The sequence below is a fragment of the Schistocerca piceifrons genome, chromosome 1 (assembly GCF_021461385.2).
Source record: "Schistocerca piceifrons isolate TAMUIC-IGC-003096 chromosome 1, iqSchPice1.1, whole genome shotgun sequence".
Taxonomy (NCBI): Eukaryota; Metazoa; Arthropoda; class Insecta; order Orthoptera; family Acrididae; genus Schistocerca; species Schistocerca piceifrons.
This window is the reverse complement of record NC_060138.1, coordinates 11,104,329-11,127,765: the sequence shown is the minus strand read 5'-3', so window position 1 is coordinate 11,127,765 and position 23,437 is coordinate 11,104,329. Positions and strand designations below refer to the sequence as shown.

General features: G+C 39.8%; 1 protein-coding gene and 1 pseudogene across 1 annotated transcript in view; one reads left to right on the top strand and one right to left on the bottom strand.

Moving 5' to 3' along the window:
• The window catches only part of LOC124802755 (molybdenum cofactor biosynthesis protein 1-like), a 54,779-nt gene extending 49,575 nt beyond the window's left edge, over positions 1 to 5,204 (bottom strand). Inside the window, exon 1 of the mRNA XM_047263745.1 lies at positions 5,187 to 5,204. Within this exon, the coding sequence (XP_047119701.1) occupies positions 5,187 to 5,204 (18 nt within the window). The remainder of the gene's footprint in view (positions 1 to 5,186) is intronic.
• A 97-nt stretch (positions 5,205 to 5,301) lies between these two features.
• LOC124802659 overlaps positions 5,302 to 23,437 on the top strand; it is a 58,889-nt pseudogene continuing 40,753 nt past the window's right edge.

Sequence of the window (23,437 nt, the reverse complement as noted above, 5' to 3'; positions counted from 1 at the left end):
TTGACGATTTTGCCTTCTATTGCAGTTCTCTATGAACCTGTCTCACTTAGTGGCATCTTCAGCAATGTCTTGATTGTCTTTACTCCTGGAGCATCGACAATGGCTTTCGCTTTTCCACTGACAAAACTGTCTGTCTGAATCCCACGAACGCTGACTGCAAATTTGTATGTCCGTCTGGTTATTTGACCTGTTGTGCTGCCATTCACAAACATCATTCCAGGAGGTGTTTTCCTACAGGATAACACTTGCTCACATACTGCTGTTGTAAGCCAACATGCTATACTGTGTCAACATATTGCCTTGGCTTGCTCGATAACCAGCTCTACCTCCAATCGAGCACATATTGGACATCATCTGATGACAGCTTCAACCCATCCACAAACATCATTAACTGTCCTTATATTGGCCAACCAAGTGCAACAGGCATGGAACTCCATCCCACAAACTGACACATGACACGTGTACAACAGCGTACCAGCATTTACATTTACATTTGCAGTGGCTTATCTCACACTCACATTGATCTCTGATCCTGCAACATTAATCACTTTACATACGTTGTCTCAACAAATATATTCCTGGTATTTCATTACTCTACATTAATTATTTTTTGGTGTTGCAAATTTTTCCAGCAGTGTACCTGGCCTTTCTTTAACCATCCCTGGTGCAATGCAGAATTCTCTTCCCAGTAGCGAGAAAATGCCGTTATTCCAATTTTGAAATCAGATAAATTGCCTCTTCAAACGGACAGCTGTCGTCCAGATTGTTTACTCAGTGTCCTGCAAGTTACTTGAACATATGATTAGTCGAAGGCTGTATTGTGTCCTTGAATCCCCGGATCTTTGGCTTCGATCCAGGGTGCTTTTCGCCAAGGGCGCTCTACTGAAGATAATTTAGTCCACTTGAAGTGTGCTATCTAAACAGCTTTTGCTCAACATCAGTTCCTTGTTGCAGTTTTCATTGATCTGCGTATATATCTTATGATACCACATGGTGCCATAACGTCCTTGCCACCTTAAAGGAGTGGGGCCTCCATGGCCCACTCCTGATTTTTATCCAGAACTTTCTTCCATGTCACACTTTTTGGGTACAGGTTGGTGCCTCCTGTAGCATCCCCCCCTGCAGGAGAAGGGGCTTGCACAAGGTTCTGTTTTGAGTGTCACTCTCCTTTTTGTGGCTATCAATGATCTGGCAGCAGCTGCATGACATATGGTGTCCCCATCTTTTTTGTTCGTCCGCGATGGCTATTGCTGGAGGCAGAATGCAGGGAGCAATACACCAAGCACAATCCTGGGCTTTCACTCATAGCATCCATTTTTTGGCTGCCATGACCTACGTTATGCATTTCTGTCATTGTGTTTTTTAGGACCGGTCTTTGATGCCTAGTTGACATGGCTTCCCCGTCTTTGTCAACTAAAGCAGACATGTAGGTCGCACCTGAATGCTCTTCTATGCCTCAGCGACACCGACCGCGTTGTGGTCCACTCTACTTTGATATGGCTGTATGCAGCATTGGTGCAGTCACACCTAGATTACAGGAATCTCTCATATGACTTTTTATCAGCTTCGACATTACGTCTGGATTCGATACACTATTGTGGGGTAAGACTGGTAACAGGTGCCTTTGGACTAGGCAGCAGTTCCACTATTGTGGGTTCTGCACCATCAAAAATTGATGGCAGCTGCTCGCCCATAGTACCCTAACTGTCATCTCCTCTTTCCAGATACGAGATCTACCTCCCAAAACGGCAACACAGGTCTGGGGTTACGATCACCAAGTTTGAGTCTTGGTCCAGCACACAGTTTTAATCTGCCAGGAAGTTTCATATCAGTGCCCACTATGCTGGAGAATGAAAATCTCATTCTAGAAAACTCTTGATCTGTAATTCTCTTTACATATTGGCTATTTTCTTCACATATGGGGGACATGGTCTCATCTGAGAAGTGAAAGCAAGCCTGTAAAAGAAAGGGGGGGGGGGGGGCAGTTCTCAATTCTTGAGCAGTGACCCTCTTGTTTTTTTTTTTTTTTTTTTTTTTTTTTTTTTTTTTTTTTTTTTTTTTTTTTTTTTTAAAAAACCTTTGCAATTTGGGGGAGTTTATGTTCAAACCTTGCACCCAATTTACTCTTTCATCTACCTACTTTTTTTCTCGTCAAGCAGAACGATATTTATGCCCGTTGCTTAATACCTGGTTGTATCACTTACAATTTATGAATTTTTTTTGCATTTGACTCCGGAAAGACCATTTTTCTTTGTAGTGAGGCCTTGCCAACAGCAAATTTTCTGGATGGAAAGTCGCTCAATCTGCTCATATACTTTAAAATTTAAAAGTAAATCTAGCAATGCTAGAATGTATACAAAATACTGATATACCTATTTTCAAGTTGTTTAAAGATTCGCGACTTCTAAAACTTACGTAGATTATCTTTTTGATGATGGAACTTTACATAAGAAGTTATTAAGAACATTGCGAATATCACATGACGAACAATTGAATGACTAAAGCAGTGTTATCAACCCTCATTCATTGACACATGTAATAAATTCATCGAGGCAGTGAAGTCCAGAGCTGTTGTAAAAATTTCTGAAATTAAAAGTATATATTACCTAATGAAAGTATTATTTTGGGGTGAAAGAACACAATAATTATTATTTTTGGAATGTAATAATTCACTATGGCTTCATTTTAATTCTAATAAGTTTCACACTGTAATGAAACATTGTCTAAATGCCTCTCTCTCTCTCTCTCTCTCTCTCTCTCTCTCTCGCTCTCTCTCTCTCTCTCATTTGTTATAACTTACCGCTGTTATTTTGTATTTGTATTGCAGTCATTACATTAAAATTGGCTATATTGATTCTGCAATTTATACTATTATGTTATTGCTAAGAACTGATTTAAAGAATAAACGTATATATTTATTTGTAAGATATTGTAAATTTATACCACTGGAACTCTTTCAAAATATTTGATTGCGTAATACTGCCAATAAATACAATGACTTTCTTTCTTCTGTTTATAATTGTAATAGATGTTGGACACTTTGACTCCAAGTATGTTATACAGAAACGCAGTGATTTTTTACAAAAGGCAAAACTATGTGTTCGAAGAATTGTGGAGAGGAGGGTACGTGATGTATTTTAAGTAGGTTATAAAGAGTAACTATAACAACATAAACATTAAATTATTGATAAAATTATTTACTTGAATAGATAAAAAATCTACTCACCAAGCGGCAGCAGAACATACACATAAAAGACTGTTGTGATTGGCAAGCTTTCGGAGCCTGTGGCTCCTCCAGACAGAAGCGTTGAAGGGGAAGGAAGAAGGGTAAAGGAAAAGGCCTGGAGAGTTCCAGGAAAAGGTGTAGATTTTGGGAAAGTCACCCAGAACTGCGGATCAGGCGAAAAATAGAAACGACACACGTCATATACCAGCTATTATGTAAACACTGTTCAGCTTTCTACATCTGCATGACTACCACCAAATTATCAGTTGGGATAAATGGGCATAGGCATAGTGTATATACTGGAAACTCGCAATATCCTGTTGCAGAGCATGCTCTACAACATGGCATACGTGACCTCGGCTCTTGTTTCACCACACATGCCACCTGGATTCTTCCGCCAGACACCAGTTTCTCAGAACTCCGCAGGTGGGAACTAGCACTACAACGTGTCCTTGGTTCTCACCACCCACCTTGCCTTAATTTACGTTAATTTCTCCTGTCTCAGCCTTTCTTCACTGTAATTACTCTTTGCTTCACTCCGTTTTAGCTTTCTACATCTTTCATTGTCTTTTCCGTCTATTTTCACTGCCCCCTCCCACAGCTGTTGCATACAATACACTTAGCTTCTCACTCTTATTAACTCATGTACAGTTTTAGTAGTAATCTCTGTCTTGCATATTACCCTGTCTTCCACCTTTAAGCTCTCAGGTTTCCGAATCTTGCCTGATGCAGTCCCCAACAATTAGTCTTTCCTTCTCATCCTGTACGGTAAGTCACCCATGACCCACGGTTGTGGGTAACTTTCTCAAAATCTACCCCTTTTCTTAGACCTCTCCAGTCCTTTTCCTTCACCCTTCTTGCTTCCCCTGCAACCCTTCAGCCTGAAGAAGGAGTCACTGGCTCCAAACGCTTGCCTTCACAACAGTCTTTTATGTGTGTGTTCTGCCACTGCTTGGTGAGTAGATTTTTTATCTATCCAATTAAATAATTTTATAAAGAGTATCTGTGTGTGATATTTTTATTGGTATACAACTTGTTATAAACAAAACTTATTTTTACCATTTAATATGTTTCCAGATATTTACCAGTGGTAAAGATGAAATTGGGTTGATTGTACTTGGTTCTGACAAGACATAGAATCCCCTTGATTACCCAAATGTGAGTGTGGAATTTCCTCTTGCACTGCCTACATGGCAGATGATATCCTTTGTGGAGAAATCTTTACATGAAAGTGAAATAAAAACAGATTGGATAGATGATGTTGTTGTTGGCATGCAAGTCTTGAAAGATGAGCTAGAGTAAGTATTTAAAGCTGTCTGTTTCATGACATTCCTGGAACATGTTCCAGAATGTGTGTTACACAAATCACAGTGACATAGTTGTGACTTTATAAACTTGAATCAATATGTTTTTGTAATGAAAAAGAAACAGAAGGCACAATACCTGCAGAAATAGGAAATTTTTTTGTGTGATTTTGCTGTATGAATGTTTTTTACAGTTTTTCAGCTCAATAATTAAGGAGGTATTGATACAAGGCTTTGCCAAAAATCCATCTGTCACCTACAATTCCAGCCCTGTCACTGGCATTCCCTACCCCACAATATGACTGGGCCATCATGAAAGCAGCCACATCATTGTCAAATTCACTGAAACTACTGCATAGCAATTTACTTGAGTATGGCTGCTGTTGTGGTCTTCAGTTTGGTTTAAGCACTGCGTCAATACCTTCTCTTCATAGCACTCGGAGGTCGCGATCTGCGACTGTTTTTACAAATGGCAAGAGAACTTTTCCTCTAGTTGCTTGTTTTTCAGTGAAAAATGCAAATATTTTAGAATGTAGTGCCTTATGTATATCTGTTAGAATAGCCACAAGGTCTGAAAGTTATTTTCAAATGATTGAGCTCTTCTACAGAGTATTGAAATTCACAGATTCTTCCAACCTGGTCCACCAATGTCTTACATACTCCTCTTCCTCCATGGATTGTTTCCAGCATTTGGAGATGAAACATTAGGCAGCAAAACGTGCCTTATAACCAAAATCTAATGAGCATATAATTAAATTAACCAAAGATGTAATGTTGCACTCTCAGGTAAGACTGATCTTGAATGCAAAGCCAAAGTGGAAATTAAATGTACGCTGCAACATTCATCTCACTTTTTGTTATTGAAATTATTCACAGTAACATAGGGAGAACTGAGTTTATGTGTTTTATAGAGTCAGATACACGCTGTGGGCACAGGGTGCTGTCCATTATTCTCCTGACTATGATGTCCAGGAATGGTAGTCTTCCTTCTTCTTTGGTCTCCATAGTGAATTTGATTTTGTGGCGTGTGGAGTTCAGATGTACAAAGAAGTCAAGAAGTTTGCCCCTTCCATGAGGCCAGATGACAAGTGTGTTATCCACATAACAGAAGAAGAAGAAGAAGAAGAAGAAGAAGAAGATGGATTTCCATTTGGATGACATCATGGCCTCTTCCTCGAAGTGCACCGTATACATATTCACAATCTCTGGTCAGAGTTGGCTGCCTATTGTGACTCCATCTGTTTGCGGGAGGGGGATGTGCCACGAGTCAGTGAAGTGGGAAAGTTGACCAAGTAATATGCGTGACGTGTCATACCTCGACCGATATTGAGAACAGACTAAAAATTCAGAGGCATTACTTTTCAGCACTCCCATGCATATTCTGTATGCAAGAAAAGCTTATGGAGCAGGTTTCTCATTCAGAAATTCTATTTCAGTGTTGGTTGTTTACACGAAGACCATGTTAAGCATAATGGAAGAAGGAGAAATGTTTATAAGCATTCCAGATTTGGCAGTGGCAGGCTCATGGTCTGCTGAGACTTTGGTTTATTGTTTCACTATATTGCTGCTTGCATTGCTCAGAATCTCATTTTGTGCGAACATAAAATTGGTAGGTTCAGGAGGGCCATGCTAAATGCCTTGCAGGGCCTCAGTAGTGCCACCCAACTAGCACCTGAGAGGGCAGACAAGTGTTCGCTCATGCATACGTGATCCTGCAGTGAAGTTGTGTACATTTAGTCAGGAAGTGGGCTTGTATACAGTGAGACAAGTATCCACACAGACAATGTGATGGCATCTGGAGCAGCACAGACTGTCAAGCCCTTAATGCAGCTCTAGAGAGAGGTGAACTGACAGCGGTGCAACTGACAACAATGCCAGACACAGGAATGGCACTGTGTCATCGTATCAGATGAGTTTGGTTCTGCAACATCGTCACAATTGATGTACTTGTGTGTGGAGGCTCTGATGCCAACAGACCTGGCCAGATTGTACCTGTCATTCTCATGCGGGTCCAGCATGTGATGTGATGGTATGGGGTGCAACTGGATACATGTCACAACCTCTGGTTCACATAGCCAGTAATTTGGACAGCAGCCATTGCATTTGTGTTTTGTTAAGGCCTGTCGCTGTGCCCTATTCTGAAGGGCTCCGTGATGTTATCTTTTAACAAGATAATGCAAGACTACACATCACCTGAGCCTTACTGAGCTACCTCGATACAGAGAGTGTTCCACTGTTGCCGTATCCAGCATTTTCTTCAAATCTGTCACCTGTGTAGAACGTCAGTTCACTGGATGCCAAGAGATGGCTATGCCACCAGTCGCCAGCCACCAGTCGCCAGCCACTACAGTTGATGAACTCTGACATATGACATACAGTTGAGTAGCATGAAATGATGTACCCATGGCTGTAATCCAACCTCGATTTGATATCCAGTGTGATGAGAGCTGTTCTGCTGTTCCAGTTTAATACTGAAATTCATATATTATTTTTATGCTATCCTAACCAGATTGGACTGTGGTGTCATACAGCATAAAATATCTTACAACATGTTGAATCAGTGATGAGAAGTGTAGAACAGCCAGCAGGGGAAAGGTGTTGGCAATGAGACAGCTTTTATGTAGAACAGCAGTACAGTGTTTCACAGTGCATAATGCTTCCGCAGATTGAGAACAAAATGTGTGGTTTGCTTTCATCCATTTTCACAAACATAGCCTTGAAAAATAATGTTGACATTACTGTGCATTTCACTCTGAGGCATATTGCACTCTGAGAATGTTCATCGAATTCAGTTACTTTGTATTATATTTCAGTAACAGTGACATAATAGCAAATTGGACTGTATGAGTTTTTATGGATTTTTTTTTCCAGAGACACCCTACCATTTCTTCAGATTTATTTAATTTGGGTATAAATCCTTTCCAGCATATATGCTGTACACAAAATGTTGAACATAAAATGTAGCTATCTGCTGATTTAACATCTTGCTGAGTATACCAGTACAATGTTTTGTTGTAACAAATAGTTCAATGTATTTTACACACTTATAAACTTATTTATACAGTTATAGTAATTTATACCATTACATTAATGTTGTACCTTAATGTTCTGGAAGACGATATTATAAGGAGCCTCATACTTTTCCTGGATGATAGAGTTGTCTATAATGAATTATTGCCTGAAAAAAATCTGCACAAATTTGAGTCAGATCATAACATTTCAAATTGGTCCAAAGATAGGCAACTGAGTTTAAGTTTTCAGAAATGTAAATTGGAGCACATCACAAAACAAATAAAAGACAGTATTGTATGACTACATTATCAAATAATCACAGTTTTAATTGGTCAACTCATACAAATATCTGGATGAAATGAAATGGTGACATAGACTCACTTGTAGGCAAAGCAGAATGCAGACTTCAATTCATTGGTAAGATACTGGAAAATGTAATCAGTCTATAGAGGACATTGCTTACAAAATACTTGTGTGGCCCATTCTAGAATATTGCTTAAGTATGACCCATAACAAATAAGGCTAATGGCAGACATTGAATGTATACAAAATAGTGTAGCATGATTGATCATAGATTTATTTGTTGCATGGGAGAGCATCAAGAAGCTACTAAAAATTGGAAATGCCAGACAAGTGAAGATAGACGCCAAATATATGACAAAACCCAACTTATGAAATTTCAGGAACCTGTATTAAGTGAGGTATTTAGGGATTATACAATAACCGCATATGTATCACTCCTATAGGGACCATGAAGGCAAGATTAATTACAGCATGCACAGAACCATTTAAAGAATCATTCTTCCCACACTCCACATGAGCATTGAATGGGGAAAAACCGTAATGTGTGGTACAACAATGTACTTTGTCGTACAACCCACAGTGGTTTATACAGTGTGCATGGAGACATGGAATCAGTTGACAGTAGCTGGGTAATGGTTCATATTGATTCCCATTTCCCTGTTGCAGTAGGTGATCTCATGCCTCTAATTATTTTTTCATTGCTATCTTAACTTGCATTCTTCAATTCAGTTTATTAACCCTTCTTATCTCTTTGTATTAGGGCAAATGTACAGTTAACTTTTAAGGAATTTGTATTTTCAATTTATCAACTGGAGGTTTGTTTCATATGCAGCAGCAATGTTACAAATTATTTGTTTCAGTTTCTTTAGAATAATTTGCTGTTTCACAGGTGCCTTGAAGAAAATAAAAGATCTCGAAAGTGTCTTAATGACAACCGATGGCCTCATGTTGACAAGACAGCTGGTTGCCTTGCAGAGGGCAGGGCTTGACGGTCTGAACATCAGCTTAGACACCCTGCAGTCCCAACGCTACAACCAGATCACGAGGAGGAAAGGCTGGGAGCGTGTCATGGCTGGCATAGATCTAGCCTTGCAACTTGAATACGACCCTGTGAAGGTATTACTAATGCAGTTGTCATCGCATGCAGACTTTCATAAGCAAAAGATATAAATCTGTTGTTAAGAATATCAATACAAGAATCACCATTTTAAAGCAGTACGCCCTCACCCTCGCCCCCATCCCCACTCCCACCCTCACCCCTGTCTCCACACTGCAGCTGTAAGTGAAGGAAGGTATATTAAGACAGAAGAAGTAAATTTTAGCTGACGATGCTAACAGTTTCATAGTTTATACAACATAAAAAAGTATGCCTTGCAAGTTTACCAATTAAATATCTTATATTTTCCTCCCAAGAGAGTCTTATGAGACTCAAGATCTTTACAGTTCCTCTTTTTTTCTTTTGTGTCTTTAGTTTAAAATAAGTTTCCTCTATTGTGGTGTTGTTTTGAAAAAATACTCGATTGTTTGGAAAAATTATTCTTAATTCTGTAGTCACACTTTTGTTGTGTCTAAGTACTACTGGTTTCAATAGCAAGTACCAGCATCAGTTCATCTTATTATCAAAAATTTCTTTGCAAAATAAAAGCTGACCACTGTGGCCAAGCGGTTCTAGGTACTTCAGTCCGGAACCGTGCTGCTGCTACGGTCGCGGGTTCGAATCCTGCCTTAGGCAGGGATGTCCTTAGGTTAGTTAGGTTTAAGTAGTTCTAAGTCTGGGGGACTGATGACCTCAGATGTTAAGTCCCATACTGCTTAGAGCCATTTGAACCATTTTGCAAAATAAAAAGCTTCTGTACAACTGCAAACTAGACATACCATTTTCAGGGTGCAGTTCACATCTATTGAAAGCACAACAGTGACCTTTACTTTTAGTAGATAAGACACCTACTGGGGTAAGTGACTTGATGACTGCACACAAGAAGTTGTCATTTATTCCATATGTAGCTCCCATGCAGACTCATATTTTGTATTAGTTTGTCCTTACTCTTCCAAAAGGTTAAACCTTGTCTCTGCAGCCACAGCTTCCTCTCTTCAGCAGTTGTCTTCATCTCCATGTGTGAAGAAAATCCCATTCATTGATCATATTGTTTAAGTAGGATGTTCTCAGTCATCCCCTTGTTTTCTTACCTACGATCTTGCCTTCAGAAATGTGTTTTAAAAGATTATCGTCTCCAGTTAAGTGTCCAGTGTATTTTGCTTTGCCCTGGCCTATAACTTTCAGTGGTTCTTTCTTCTCTCCTATTTCCTTTAATTTTTCTGTCAATGCAGCTAGTTCTTGTACTTCTCCTCCAGAACCACATTTCAGCAGGTTTGAGGTGAGCTTCCTTTGGCTTTTCTAATGTACAGATTTTGCATCTGTGTGTCAGAACACTCCACACAAAGGTCTTTACAAATATTTTCTTAATGTGGAAGCTGATATGTTTATTCAGTTGCAGCTTCTTCTTATTTTGGAAGGAACTCTTCACCTGTGCTTTTCTTTTCTTGAATGCCTTGAAATATTGATAGTTTTCTTGCAAAATGCTACTGAGATAGTGAATTTCAGTTCCTTTCTTGAGTTGCTCATTGCCTGTTCTTGTGTCAGTCCTACCTCCACCTCCTTTCTTGTCTGTAGCCATAACTTTTGTCTTCTTTGTATTCATTTTTAGCTTTAGTTTTACCACTTCTTGATTTAAGGCCTGAAACATTTTATTTAGTTCCTACTCTGATTTACTATTGCGATGTTGTCAATCTGCAGTGTATATGCATGCAATTAAGTTTCCATATCGACATCATGCTCCAAAAACCACTTAACTGTGTGTGGCAGGGGGTACGTCTCATGCCACCAACTGATCCCCTCTGCCTTGTTCCACTTGTGAACAGTGCTTGGGAAGAGTGACTGTCAGTACGCTTCTGTATTATCTCTAACTTCTCAAATTTTCTTCTTGTGATCATTTCGTGAATTGTATATGAGAGAAACTATTATGTTGTCAGACTCTTCTCGGAAACTACTCTCTCGAAATTTGGGTAGTAAATCTTTCCGTGATGCACAACTGCTCTCTTATGGCATCTACCACTGGAGTTGCTGAGCATATCTGTAATGATGTCACAGCGATTAAATGATCCTGTGACAAAACACTCCGCACTTCATTGGATCTTCTTTCTCTCTTCTGTCAGTCCTACTGGGTAAGGACACAGAGGTAATTTACATTCACTTAAGATTCTTCCTGTGAATCTTAGTCTGGCATCTGCTTTTCTATTGCTGTTTTATGTGGTCGTTCCACTTTAAGGTTGCTCTGGATAGTTACTTCTAGATATTTTATGGTAGATTCTGTTTCCAGCAATTTGTCATTAATAGTGTAGTTGTACAGTATTGGCAGTATTGGATTTCTTTCCCTGTGTGTGTGTGTGTGTGTGTGTGTGTGTGTGTGTGTGTGTGTGTGTGTGTGTGTGATATGTTACATTTATTTATGTGCAGGGTCAACTGCCAGGGCCTGCATCATTCACCAATCCTCTGCAGGTCATTGTGCAAATTGATACTGTCTTCTGTTGTTGCTACTTTCTGATGGACAATTGTAGTACCTGTGAACAATATTAAGGAGCCTCTGACACTTTCTACTGGATCATTTATATACATTGTAAATGTAATGGTCCTATCGCATTTCCTTGGAGTGTTCCAGAAATTACCTTTTGATTCTTGTCATCTTTTCTTTGTTGTTGTTATTACTTCCTTGATGAACATATTAAGGAAGTAAGGTGATAGAAGGCACCCGTGTCTCACTGCCCTTCTGGTTTTCCTTCTTTCATATCTGGTTCAGTACTCTGACTTTTGTATATACTCAAAATTAATCATCTGGCCTTCCACTTTGGACATTACTTTAAGGAATGATGATATAATGGTAATCTGTTTATTAAACAATATTTTAAAGATACACTATGCTTTCTGATCATATAGTGGCTTGATGATGGAATTTGATACTGAAATTAGTAATCATTAGACAAAATAAAAGTGAAGCTATAATAAAAGAAAGTAATATTTTGGATCATGTCAGTTGTTGTTCCAAACAACAGCACGTCAGGAATAGGTTCAAATGGCTCTGAGCACTATGCGACTTAACTTCTGAGGTCATCAGTCGCCTAGAACTTAGAACTAATTAAACCTAACTAACCTAAGGACATCACACACATCCATGCCCGAGGCAGGATTCGAACCTGCGAACGTAGCGGTCATTCGGTTCCAGACTGTAGCGCCTAGAACCGCACGGCCACTCCGGCTGTCCAGGAATAGGTACTAAATTATTTGTCCGCTGATGACCTCACAGCTTAGAACACTAAAACACAAATGTTAATTGTTTGTTATGTGCCCTGGTAGAGTTTACAACTGTTTACAGTTCACGATTGGCTGTTGGAGATTCGGCGTTAATCACATAGTGTATTTAGTGCACAGTGCAGAAAAAGGCAGAGTCCAGAAAAGTAAACAAGTGTAAAGGCAAAAGTTTCATGACAGGATGTTGTGTCACCATACTTGGAAGACAATTATAGCCAAAGACAGAAATTTAAAAGAAACTGGCTCATTTGAGCTGCGGAGACCTAGTCGAGGATTCTCAGTAGATAATTGTTAGCACAGTAGAATTTACAAAGAGACAATGTCAGTTCGTGTGAGGGAAGGTTGATTGGTAAGTACCTATCAGCTTTCTCATAAAACTCACAATTTGAAGAATACACATCAAGGAAAAGGTAGAAGTCCAACAGTGTCAAATACAGACAATAATATCGATCATCCAACAGTTTTGCAAAATCCCCAGTTGTACTTACTTTACTTACTTACTTACTTACTTACTAACTTACTCAGATTTGCTGTGTACCATACAAGGAACTGGTTTCCACTAGTTCACTCGATCAGCTGCCACGTTCTCACCTTCCTCCAAGTTTGTGTCCATGCATTGAAGATTCATTGCAAAAGTTCCAAGTGTTAAAAGGTCTTCCTGTACATCTGTATCTGTCCATTGATTTCCACAACAGTGTTGATTTTGGGATTCTTCCACCTTACATGCGTAGAACATAACCTGCAATCTTCAGTCTTCTTTCAACAATAATTTTGTGCAGGCTGTCTAGACGTCATATTCTCAGCACTTCATCGTTTGTAACTTGGTTGGGTTAACATCTTCAGAATTCATCTCTAGCATTGTTGGTGAAAAATATGGAGACTATGTGCTGATTTTACTGACATTTTCCAACTCTCACACATATAAACGATAAAGGAGTACAGTCAAAGCTTTGTTGACATATTACAGACCTAATTGCCATATGGACTGATTTTCCAGTTCTGCTGGTGATTTCTGCATCTGTGACCTCATTATTACATATAAAGCTACCGAGATAAGGAAATCTGTCAACATCTTGTAGTATCTTCTATTGCACTGTAATCGGGGAAGAGACGAGTAATTTCCACTTACTTCGCACATTCTATTTGCCTTATCTCTATTAATTTTCAGCCCTACACAATAGGGCATTTAATGAGAAAGCAGATAAAAATTAACTTGATGCCTTCCAAGGAGACGGTCTCTACTAAGTCTCTACTCCTTCAAGTCTGACTATGTAAGTGTAGACCAGACATGGTTTAAATTCAGAGAAATAGTATTGACATCAATTAAGATATATATACCAAATAAATTGAAAGGATACCAAATAAATTAAAAGGGTGGTGCACAAAATATGTCAAAAGTCAGCTGCAGAAGCAATGAAAAAAAGCATGTCAAAATTTAAAAGAATGCAAAATCTCCAAGATAGCGATGTTTTACTGAAGCTCGAAACTTAGGGTGGGTTTCAGTGCAAGATGTGTTTAATAGTTCCCATAGTGAAACTTCGTTTTGAAATCTGGAAGAAAATCCAAAGAGGTTCTGGTTGCATGTGTAGTACACCAATGGCAAGACACAACCAATACCTTCACTGCGCAATAGCTGTGGTAATGTTACTGATGACAGTGCTACTAAAGCAGGGTTACTAAACACGGATTTCTGAAATTTCTTCACCAAAGACAACAAAGTAAATATTGCAGTATTCAAATCAAGAGCAACTGCAACTGTGAGTAACTTAGTAGTAGCTCTCCTCAGTGTAATAAAGCAGTTATGTTTCTTTCAGAGAATGCTGATACAATAGCTCCATTAGAAATCATATATAGCCGCTCATTTGATAAAGATCCATACCTAGAGACTGAAAAGTTGCTCAGGTCACACCAATGCTCAAGAAAGAAAAGAGGAATAACCTACTAAATAACAGACTCATATCACTAATGTTGATTTGCATTAGGATTTTGGAACATATATTGTGTTTGAATATTATGAATTATCTCAAAGATAATGATTCATTGATAAATAGCCAAGATAGATCAGAAATAACCACCTTTTAAAACACAGCTAGCTCTTTAGTCACACAAAGTAATAAGTGCTGTCGACTGGGGATCTCAAATTGATTCCATATTTGTAGATTTCCAGATGACTTTTTGAAACAGTTCCTCACAAGCATTTTCTAATCATATGGTGTATTGTCTCAGTTGTGCAACTGGATGTGTGGTTTCCTGTCAGAAAGGTCACAGTTCATAGTAATTGATGGAAAATCATCAAGTAAAACAGAAGTGATATCTGACATTCCTCAAGGAAGTGTTATAGACCACCTGCTGTTGCCGATCTACATTAAGAATTTAAGAGAGAATCGGAGCAGTCCTCTTAGATGGTGCTATCATTTACAGTCTTCCAAATCATTTACTGTCTTGTAAAGTGATCAGATGATCAAAATGAACTGGAAAATGATTTAGGCTACCTATCCATATGATGCAAAAAGTGGTAACTGACCTTAAATAATAAAAATTGTTATGTCATCCGCATGAGTGGTAAAAGGCATCTACTAAATTTTGGTTACATGATAATTCACGCAGATCTAAAGGCTGTGAAGTCTACTGAATACTTAGGAATTACATTTACAAATAAGTTAAATTGGAATGCTCACATAGATAATGCGGTGGGAAAGCAAACAAAAGACTGTGATTTAATAGTAAAACATTTAGAAGATTAGGATTACTAAAGAGACTATCTACAACTATACTTGTCTGTCCTCTTTTGGAGTATTCTGCATGGTGTGGGACCCTTACCAGGTAGGACTGACAGAGGACATCATTTAAAAGTTCAAAGAAGGGCAACTCATTTTGTATTATTGGGAAACAGGAAAGTGCATGCCACAGATATCGCATGTGAATTGGGGTGGCAGTCATTAAAGCAAAAGCATTTTGCTGGAGCAGGTTCTTAAAATTTCAATCATTAACATTCTCCTCCGAATGTGAAAATATTTTGTTAGAGCCCTCTTACATAGGGAGAAATGATCATTGTAATAAAATAAGAGAAATCAGAGCTTGTACGGAAATATTGAAGTGTTTGTTTTTCCTCAAATGCTGTAGGGGAGTGTAATGGTAGATAAATAGGTTGAGGGTGGTTCTCTGAACCCTCTGCCAGCATTTAATTGTGAATTACAGACTAGTCATGCAGATATAGATAATGTAGATAGGCTTTCAATATTATGCACTGATTCTCTAATTTTATACATTGCTCAAATACTTTCGTGGCGCTTTAAAATAACACTTTACCAGTCTTCTTAATATGTATTTAGATAACCAGGTTGATAACATGTTACAACAATACTCTCTTATTACTCCCCAGTTTTGGTTTTTATTAATGAACAAAATCACCGCAGTGTTCCATAACAATTATGGGCTGAAGTTTCCTGCTGATGGAACCAATATGATTTTCTGTGTTTCTGAGCATACAGGTTGTGTACGCTGTTTGGAGTCTGGTGTATGCTGAATCAAATGTTTTTATTGTTGTGATCTTCCATCTGAAGATTGGTTTCATGGAGTTTCCCATGCTAGCCTATCCTGTGTGACCCTCTTCACCTCTGCATAACTACTGCAGCGTACAATAACTTGAACTTGCCTACTGCAGTCAGTTTTTGGTCTCCTACAGTTGTTACCCCCATTATATTCACAGATGACCACATATTGTGGAAATTGCATATTGTAATGTAGGATGCAATAATAACGTACGGAAAGTTTCTGTTGAAAATTACGAATTATTTAGGAATAAAGGAGATGGCTCACCAAAAGGCAGAAGCACTGTCTCATCGATAGGCACACGAACAAAAGGTATGTAGAATGAGATTTTCACCGTGCAGTGGAGTGTGCACTGATATGAAACTTCGTGGCAGATTAAAACTGTGTGCCGGACCAAGAGTCAAACTTGGGACCTTTGCCTTTCGTGGGCAAGTGCTCTACCATCTGAGCTATCCATGCATGACTCACGACCCTTCCTCACAGCTTTACTTCCACCAGTACCTCATCTTCTACCTTCCTAACTAAAAGGTACGTTGCTTGGCGAGCTTCCAGAATGCACTTTCTTTTTATAGCTGTAGGGAAAACATGCGCGCACACACACACACACACACACACACACACACACACACACACACACACACACATTCTCACATGCGCATGCATGTCTCCTTATGCTGTGGTCGCTCAACTGCCAGCTCTTTACTGGCCCACGGTGAGTGTTCTGGAGCGAGGTGGGGCTTTAGAGTGGGGTAGGATGGGGTGGGTTGAGGCAATGTGAGGGATGGAGAGAGATGGGAGGGGTTTGGAGGGAAGCATTTAGTGGCTCGTGGGAGAGTGGGGAGCCATCTGTGGGCTAGCTAGGGGTGCAGGTAGAGGGGTCAGGCGACAGACAGCTGGGCACTCATAGACTAGGGTGTGACGTGAGATAACAGCACACAACTAGCTGATTCGGTGGGGGGGGAGAGGGGTTGAGGGGCGTGTGTGTGTGGGGAGGGGGGGGGGAGGGGGGCTGCGAGTTAACTTGGATTTAGGCCAGGAAGCAAAGAATGTGCTGTAAGTATGGCTATGAAAGTTGAGTATTTTTAAATAAGATCAGCTGGTGCCAATGTATTGGAAAGTAACTGGCACACAAAGTGCAATTGTGGCTTCTTTTTCTTTATGAATTTTGAATAGTCTGCAGAGCAAATTGAATTAGGAGGATCAGGCATTTGTGTGGGTCTAGGAAAGTAAATTGTAGAGCCAGATAAAAGGCGCGCAAGACAGGAGGGGTACTACTACTCATCACTGCTGTATCGTGCTACTAGTACGTGTCTGTGTGAGTGCACCGAGAGTTGTGTTGCCGTACATGCGTCTTTAAATTGGTCACCGACTGATCATTGCAGGCTGGCTGCTGGATTCCGTCTCTGGGAGCCAAGCGTGCAGTGCGGTCCCTGCCGTGCCATCTGCTGGCGACTCGCACATATATAAGTATGGAACAGTGCTGACTGGCTCTCTGTGTGATTCTAGTTTGTAATGTGCACATCAGTGTTCTGTGTCTTGTTGAGTCCTTAGAGGCATATTGTTCGGAGGTTATTATTAAAGCCATATTTGTGTGACTTGGATCACACTTCAGTATTACTTGGTTAGTACATCACCACAAAAATATGGACCGGGAATGAACATGCTTTGACAGTTTGCTACGTCTCTCTCTTCTAGGACTGACATGGTAGCTGCCTTGCATTTCTTAATGACTCTGACCTTGTCAACCACAAACCGAATCTTAGTACAGTCATGATTTCCCTGAAGAGATTACATGACAGCAGAGACTTGTAAAATTGTGTTACCCATTTCTCTAGCCAGTGAAGATTCATTCTATACCTTCAGATACAGTGTCATGTAGGAGTAGAACAGCAAGAAATACGTAGCTCCTCTAACAGTAATGACAGTTTATCACCTCCCAACACTACATGTGCCAATGTTTCAGTGCATTTTTGAATATGTTTGTTAACAGATTCATCAACACAACAAAAATTTACGATCTCAGTAGCATCTTATTTCTTAACTCATACTTTACTATTCATCAGAATCTTCATCGCTGCTCTTTGATTCGTCAGAGCTCCCTGCTGTACTTTGTTTTATTTCATAGTTAGAATTAGTTGAAATACCACCTACCGTATTTACTCAAATCTAAGCCGCACTCAAACCTGAAAAATGAGACTCGAAATAAAGGAAGGAAAAAAAAAAATTCCTGAATCTAAGCTGCACCTGAAATTTGAGACTCGAAGTTCAAGGGGAGAGAAAAGTTTTAGGCCGCACCTCCAAATCGAAACAAAGTCGGTCCATTGTAATATGAGACACAACTTAGGTCGAATGATTGACGATACAGCTACAGTAGTTTGGTTCGAGTCGCAAGCTTAGCAGTTAAGCTTTACCAGGTAGCCTTTGCTATGCGTCAGGCGCTCCTCCGTATTTATACTGGTACCCTTCCTTTTTCACGTGCTTCGTCTGGTTTGAATCGATTGCTTATTTTGCTTTGATCTGATAAGTGCCGTTTTCCTTGTTATAGGCGTTTATGTCACTCTAAGCTGAAAATGCATTACTGTACTGTGTCATGCATTGTTTGTCGCATTCTGATAGTGCGTGTTTGCGGCCTGTCGTCGCTCGCGGCATGGCTTGGTTTTGTGCAGGCTACCGCCGCTTACAATTAAAAACAAAAAAGAAAGAGAGAGAAATCATCTCATTAGCGGAACAATGGCAAGAGACTACTATTTCTTGTTACTTACACTGCTGCTTTCTTTGATATTGATCAACAAGAACCAAATAATAGACTGTGTATGATAGAACATGTTCTGAACGAGAGTTAGGCGAAAATTTTTCTCCATTTGAAAATCTTTGCGGCCGCTTCTTTAGTACATCAAATTCTGCACAGAAATTAGAGTCATCTTAGATTTAAAAATCTAGTCAGTTGCCGTGCTTCATTTATGACTGTATCACTATTAGGCATAAGAATAATATGAATATAAACATGACACGATATGTATATTCTTCCGCGTTTGCTGTTGTCTCACTCTAGTTTCTTAGTTTATTAGGCAGACAGGATTTAAATAAGATAGCAGCAAACACGAAAGAATACGTGGCAAAATGTTTATATTCGTATTACTCTTATGATGAAGAGAATACTGCATGTGATTCACATTTCATCAGGTTCCTATTAGCAACCATCTCTTCTCACAGGTAGGAAAAAATTCAGAACGTAGAGTTGGCCATATTGACAAACATCCCAAACAGTCTTGCCAGTCGGATTTTCGTAATACATTGAAGTTCTGCTACATTCGAAGATGAACAATATGGAATTTGTATTTACTTCGTTGGATAATGTATGAAAATTGTCTTCCACTTTTTTTTTAAATTTATTTACTGACGCAGAGGTTTTGGCGCCAGTATTTATCTTTGTGCCTACGAAGCATGCCTGTGTACATCTACATCTACATCTACATTGATACTCCGCAAGCCACCCAACGGTGTGTGGCGGAGGGCACTTTACGTGCCACTGTCATTACCTCCCTTTCCTGTTCCAGTCGCGTATGGTTCGCGGGAAGAACGACTGTCTGAAAGCCTCCGTGCGCGCTCTAATCTCTCTAATTTTACATTCATAATCTCCTCGGGAGGTATAAGTAGGGGGAAGCAATATATTCGATACCTCATCCAGAAACGCACCCTCTCGAAACCTGGCGAGCAAGCTACACCGCGATGCAGAGCGCCTCTCTTGCAGAATCTGCCACTTGAGTTTATTAAACATCTCCGTAACGCTATCACGGTTACCAAGTAACCCTGTGACGAAACGCGCCGCTCTTCTTTGGATCTTCTCTATCTCCTCCGTCAGACCGATCTGGTACGGACCCCACACTGATGAGCAATACTCAAGTATAGGTCGAACGAGTGTTTTGTAAGCCACCTCCTTTGTTGATGGACTACATTTTCTAAGCACTCTCCCAATGAATCTCAACCTGGTACCCGCCTTACCAACAATTAATTTTATATGATCATTCCACTTCAAATCGTTCCGCACGCATACTCCCAGATATTTTACAGAAGTAACTGCTACCAGTGTTTGTTCCGCTATCATATAATCATACAATAAAGGATCTTTCTTTCTATGTATTCGCAATACATTACATTTGTCTATGTTAAGGGTCAGTTGCCACTCCCTGCACCAAGTGCCTATCCGCTGCAGATCTTCCTGCATTTCGCTACAATTTTCTAATGCTGCAACTTCTCTGTATACTACAGCATCATCCGCGAAAAGCCGCATGGAACTTCCGACACTATCTACTAAGTCATTTATATATATTGTGAAAAGCAATGGTCCCATAACACTCCCCTGTGGCACGCCAGAGGTTACTTTAACGTCTGTAGATGTTTCTCCATTGATAACAACATGCTGTGTTCTGTTTGCTAAAAACTCTTCAATCCAGCCACACAGCTGGTCTGATATTCCGTAGGCTCTTATTTTGTTTATCAGGCGACAGTGCAGAACTGTATCGAACGCCTTCCGGAAGTCAAGAAAAATAGCATCTACCTGGGAGCCTGTATCTAATATTTTCTGGGTCTCATGAACAAATAAGGCGAGTTGGGTCTCACACGATTGCTGTTTCCGGAATCCATGTTGATTCCTACATAGTAGATTCTGGGTTTCCAGAAATGACATGATACGCGAGCAAAAAACATGTTCTAAAATTCTACAAGAGATCGACGTAAGAGATATAGGTCCATAGTTTTGCGCATCTGCTCGACGACCCTTCTTGAAGACTGGGACTATCTGTGCTCTTTTCCAATCATTTGGAACCCTCCGTTCCTCTAGAGACTTGCGGTACACGGCTGTAGCGCTACATATATTCGACGGCAGAAGTTAGTTGTGGCAGCACCTACCGACATTTTTCAGAACTTCCACTTGCTTTTCACTCGATTCTAAGCCGGAGGCAGTTTTTTGGATTACAAAAACCGGAAAAAAAGAGCAGCTTAGATTTGAGTAAATACGGTACATCCTCTCCTTTGGATTCAACTTCTTAAGTATTATCTTTCAAGTCAACACCTGCTAATCTGTGAGACCGAAATGGTGAGCCATACTACTCTATTTCACTGTGCCTGTTTGTTTCATTTGTATAACATTTTATTCCATCATAGATGCTGCACTTACAGTTTCATATATGCATTGCAGCAGCAGACACAATAAAAGTAGCAATCAGCAGTGCTTAGTTTGTTGAATGGGTAAAAAATATGCCATTGTCCCAGTTCCACATATCCCCAAAATTTGATTCTGCCAAATTCTGTACTCTCTGAAATCGAATGTTTAATCCAAAGATGAAAGTGAACAAGTTTGATGCAGTATTGCTAATATTGTTTATTACTCATCTTGCTGAATGAAATGCATACCATGTCCTTTCTGAAAGGTTTGCAGAAGTAATGCACATACCAGTTTTCTAAAAACTTACATTGAGATTGTGCTCTCCTTCCTCTTGTACAAATTAGTAGAGCCCTTCGGATTACTCCACAATATGCCTCTTGGCAAGGTGGTAATGACAGTATTATGAAAAGGATGGATTGGCACTCACTGTATGGTGTAGATGTTGTGTTGCAGGCAGGGGGGGGGCAAAAAAAAAAAAAAAAAAAAAACGTAAGCTTTTGGTGCAAACCCCCCCCCCCCCCTTTCCACACACACACACACACACACACACACACACACACACACACACACACACACACATGCGCGCAAATGCAGATCACACATACATGACCACTGTCTCTGGCTGCTAGGGCCAGACTGGGAGCAACTGCGCATCATGGGAGAAACAACGGTCGTGTGTGTGTGTGTGTGTATGTGTGTGTGTGTGTGTGTGTGTGTGTGTGTGTGTGTTTTGTCCACTTTGGAAGAAGACTTTCTGATCGAAAGCTTACGTGTTTAGTAGTCTTTTTGTTGTGCTTGTCTGTGACCTAACATCTCCTGTATACAGTAAATAGCAATGTATCTTTTTTATAATATGGTCATTATTCCAGCCTAGATTTTCTATTGTTTGTTTCCTTTTAAGACCTTATAAAGACAGTTACTGACAATTTCTTTTTTTCTTATTGGAGAAAAGTAAAACCATATGGGGGCCAGAGTTAGATTGTAAATGAATATGGAATAGAGTATTTTTATTCTCCCTGTATGCAGTGTCACACTTCATTTCTGGCAGCACCTCCTTCTCAACACATGACTGTCCCCCACCACCTCACCATAGTCTTCAAGTTATATCCTATAGCACTTCTGGGTGCACAAATAGATGAAGGATGTAGTTTAAAACAGTATAACTAAACTTAAAAGTCAAACTGCCCTTTTATAGAGACTGCCATCATTATTTAAACATACTAAACAACATCAAAACAGTCAAAAGAATTTTTTTTCAAAAGAGCAGAAAATTGTAGTGAAATTCATGAAAGGATTGTTTTAAATTGTTATATCTTAAATCAATAAGTATGTCAGCATTTCCCAGGATTTTCTGGCTTAATTAAGACTAGGTCATGCCACCACAGTGGTCAGACAGTGGACTTGCCTTCGAGAGGACAACGGACCCGAGTCCCATCGGGCCACCAAAATTTGGCTTTTCCTTGATTTCCCTAAATGATTTAAGACAAATGCTGGGATGGTTCCTTTGAAAAAGATGACATTCGGCTGAGGAAGCTAATTTCTGTGGCAGGTCTGATGACACAGTGTTGGTGGAAGCACGAGTATTTCAGAGCACACCATTCATTGCACACTGTTAAACATAGGGCTCTGCTGTAGTCAACCCCTGTATGTTCCCATGTTGACAACACTGTTGAATTACAATTTCTGTGGCTCAGGAGCATTGAGATTGGGCAGTGAATCAATAGAAATGTGTCATCTGGTTGAATCATTCATGTTTCGCATTACACCTGCTTGACGGTTTTGTGCACATACACTGTCAACAGAGTGAATTGGTGCTTGAAAGGTAGACGTAGGACAGTGGGAGCAATATTATGCTATGGAGGACATTCACCTGGTCTTCTGTGGGTCCTGTGGTAGTAACTGAAGGCTCCATAACAGCTTTGTTCTGTGTGAACATTATTGTGCACTGTCCGCACCCTGTCCCTAGTGAAGGTGACATGTTTCAACAATATGACTTTCAGTGTCACGAGGCCAGAATCAAATTCACCCCTTCTGAATCTGATGGAATACATCTGCGATGCTATCAGATACTAGTTCTGCACCCAGAAACCACTGATCTCCAATTTATGGGAATTACATGACCTGTGCTTAGACATGCGGTGCTGCATAATGCTGGGAACATACCTCACATAATGCTGGGAACTTACCTGAAATTTGTTGAACTTGTCCCACACAAAATCACTGCTTTATTGTGTTCCAACAGTGGACAAACACATTATCAAACAGGAGGTCATAGTGTTTTGTCTCATCAGTTTATATATTCAATGCTTGAATGAAAGGTGTGCTCTTTTCCTTTTTTCTGCCATTGCGTGTATGTGTAAATAAGGATGTTCTACCATTTGGGCTTGTTTATATGAAGGCTGTCAGTGTTACCAGCTGCACAGATACTAAATGCTCCTTTTGTGAAGACCTTTTATCTTGAGCACACTTTTAACAGTTTCAAGAAAGCTTCATAATTTAATGTAATAGTTAAA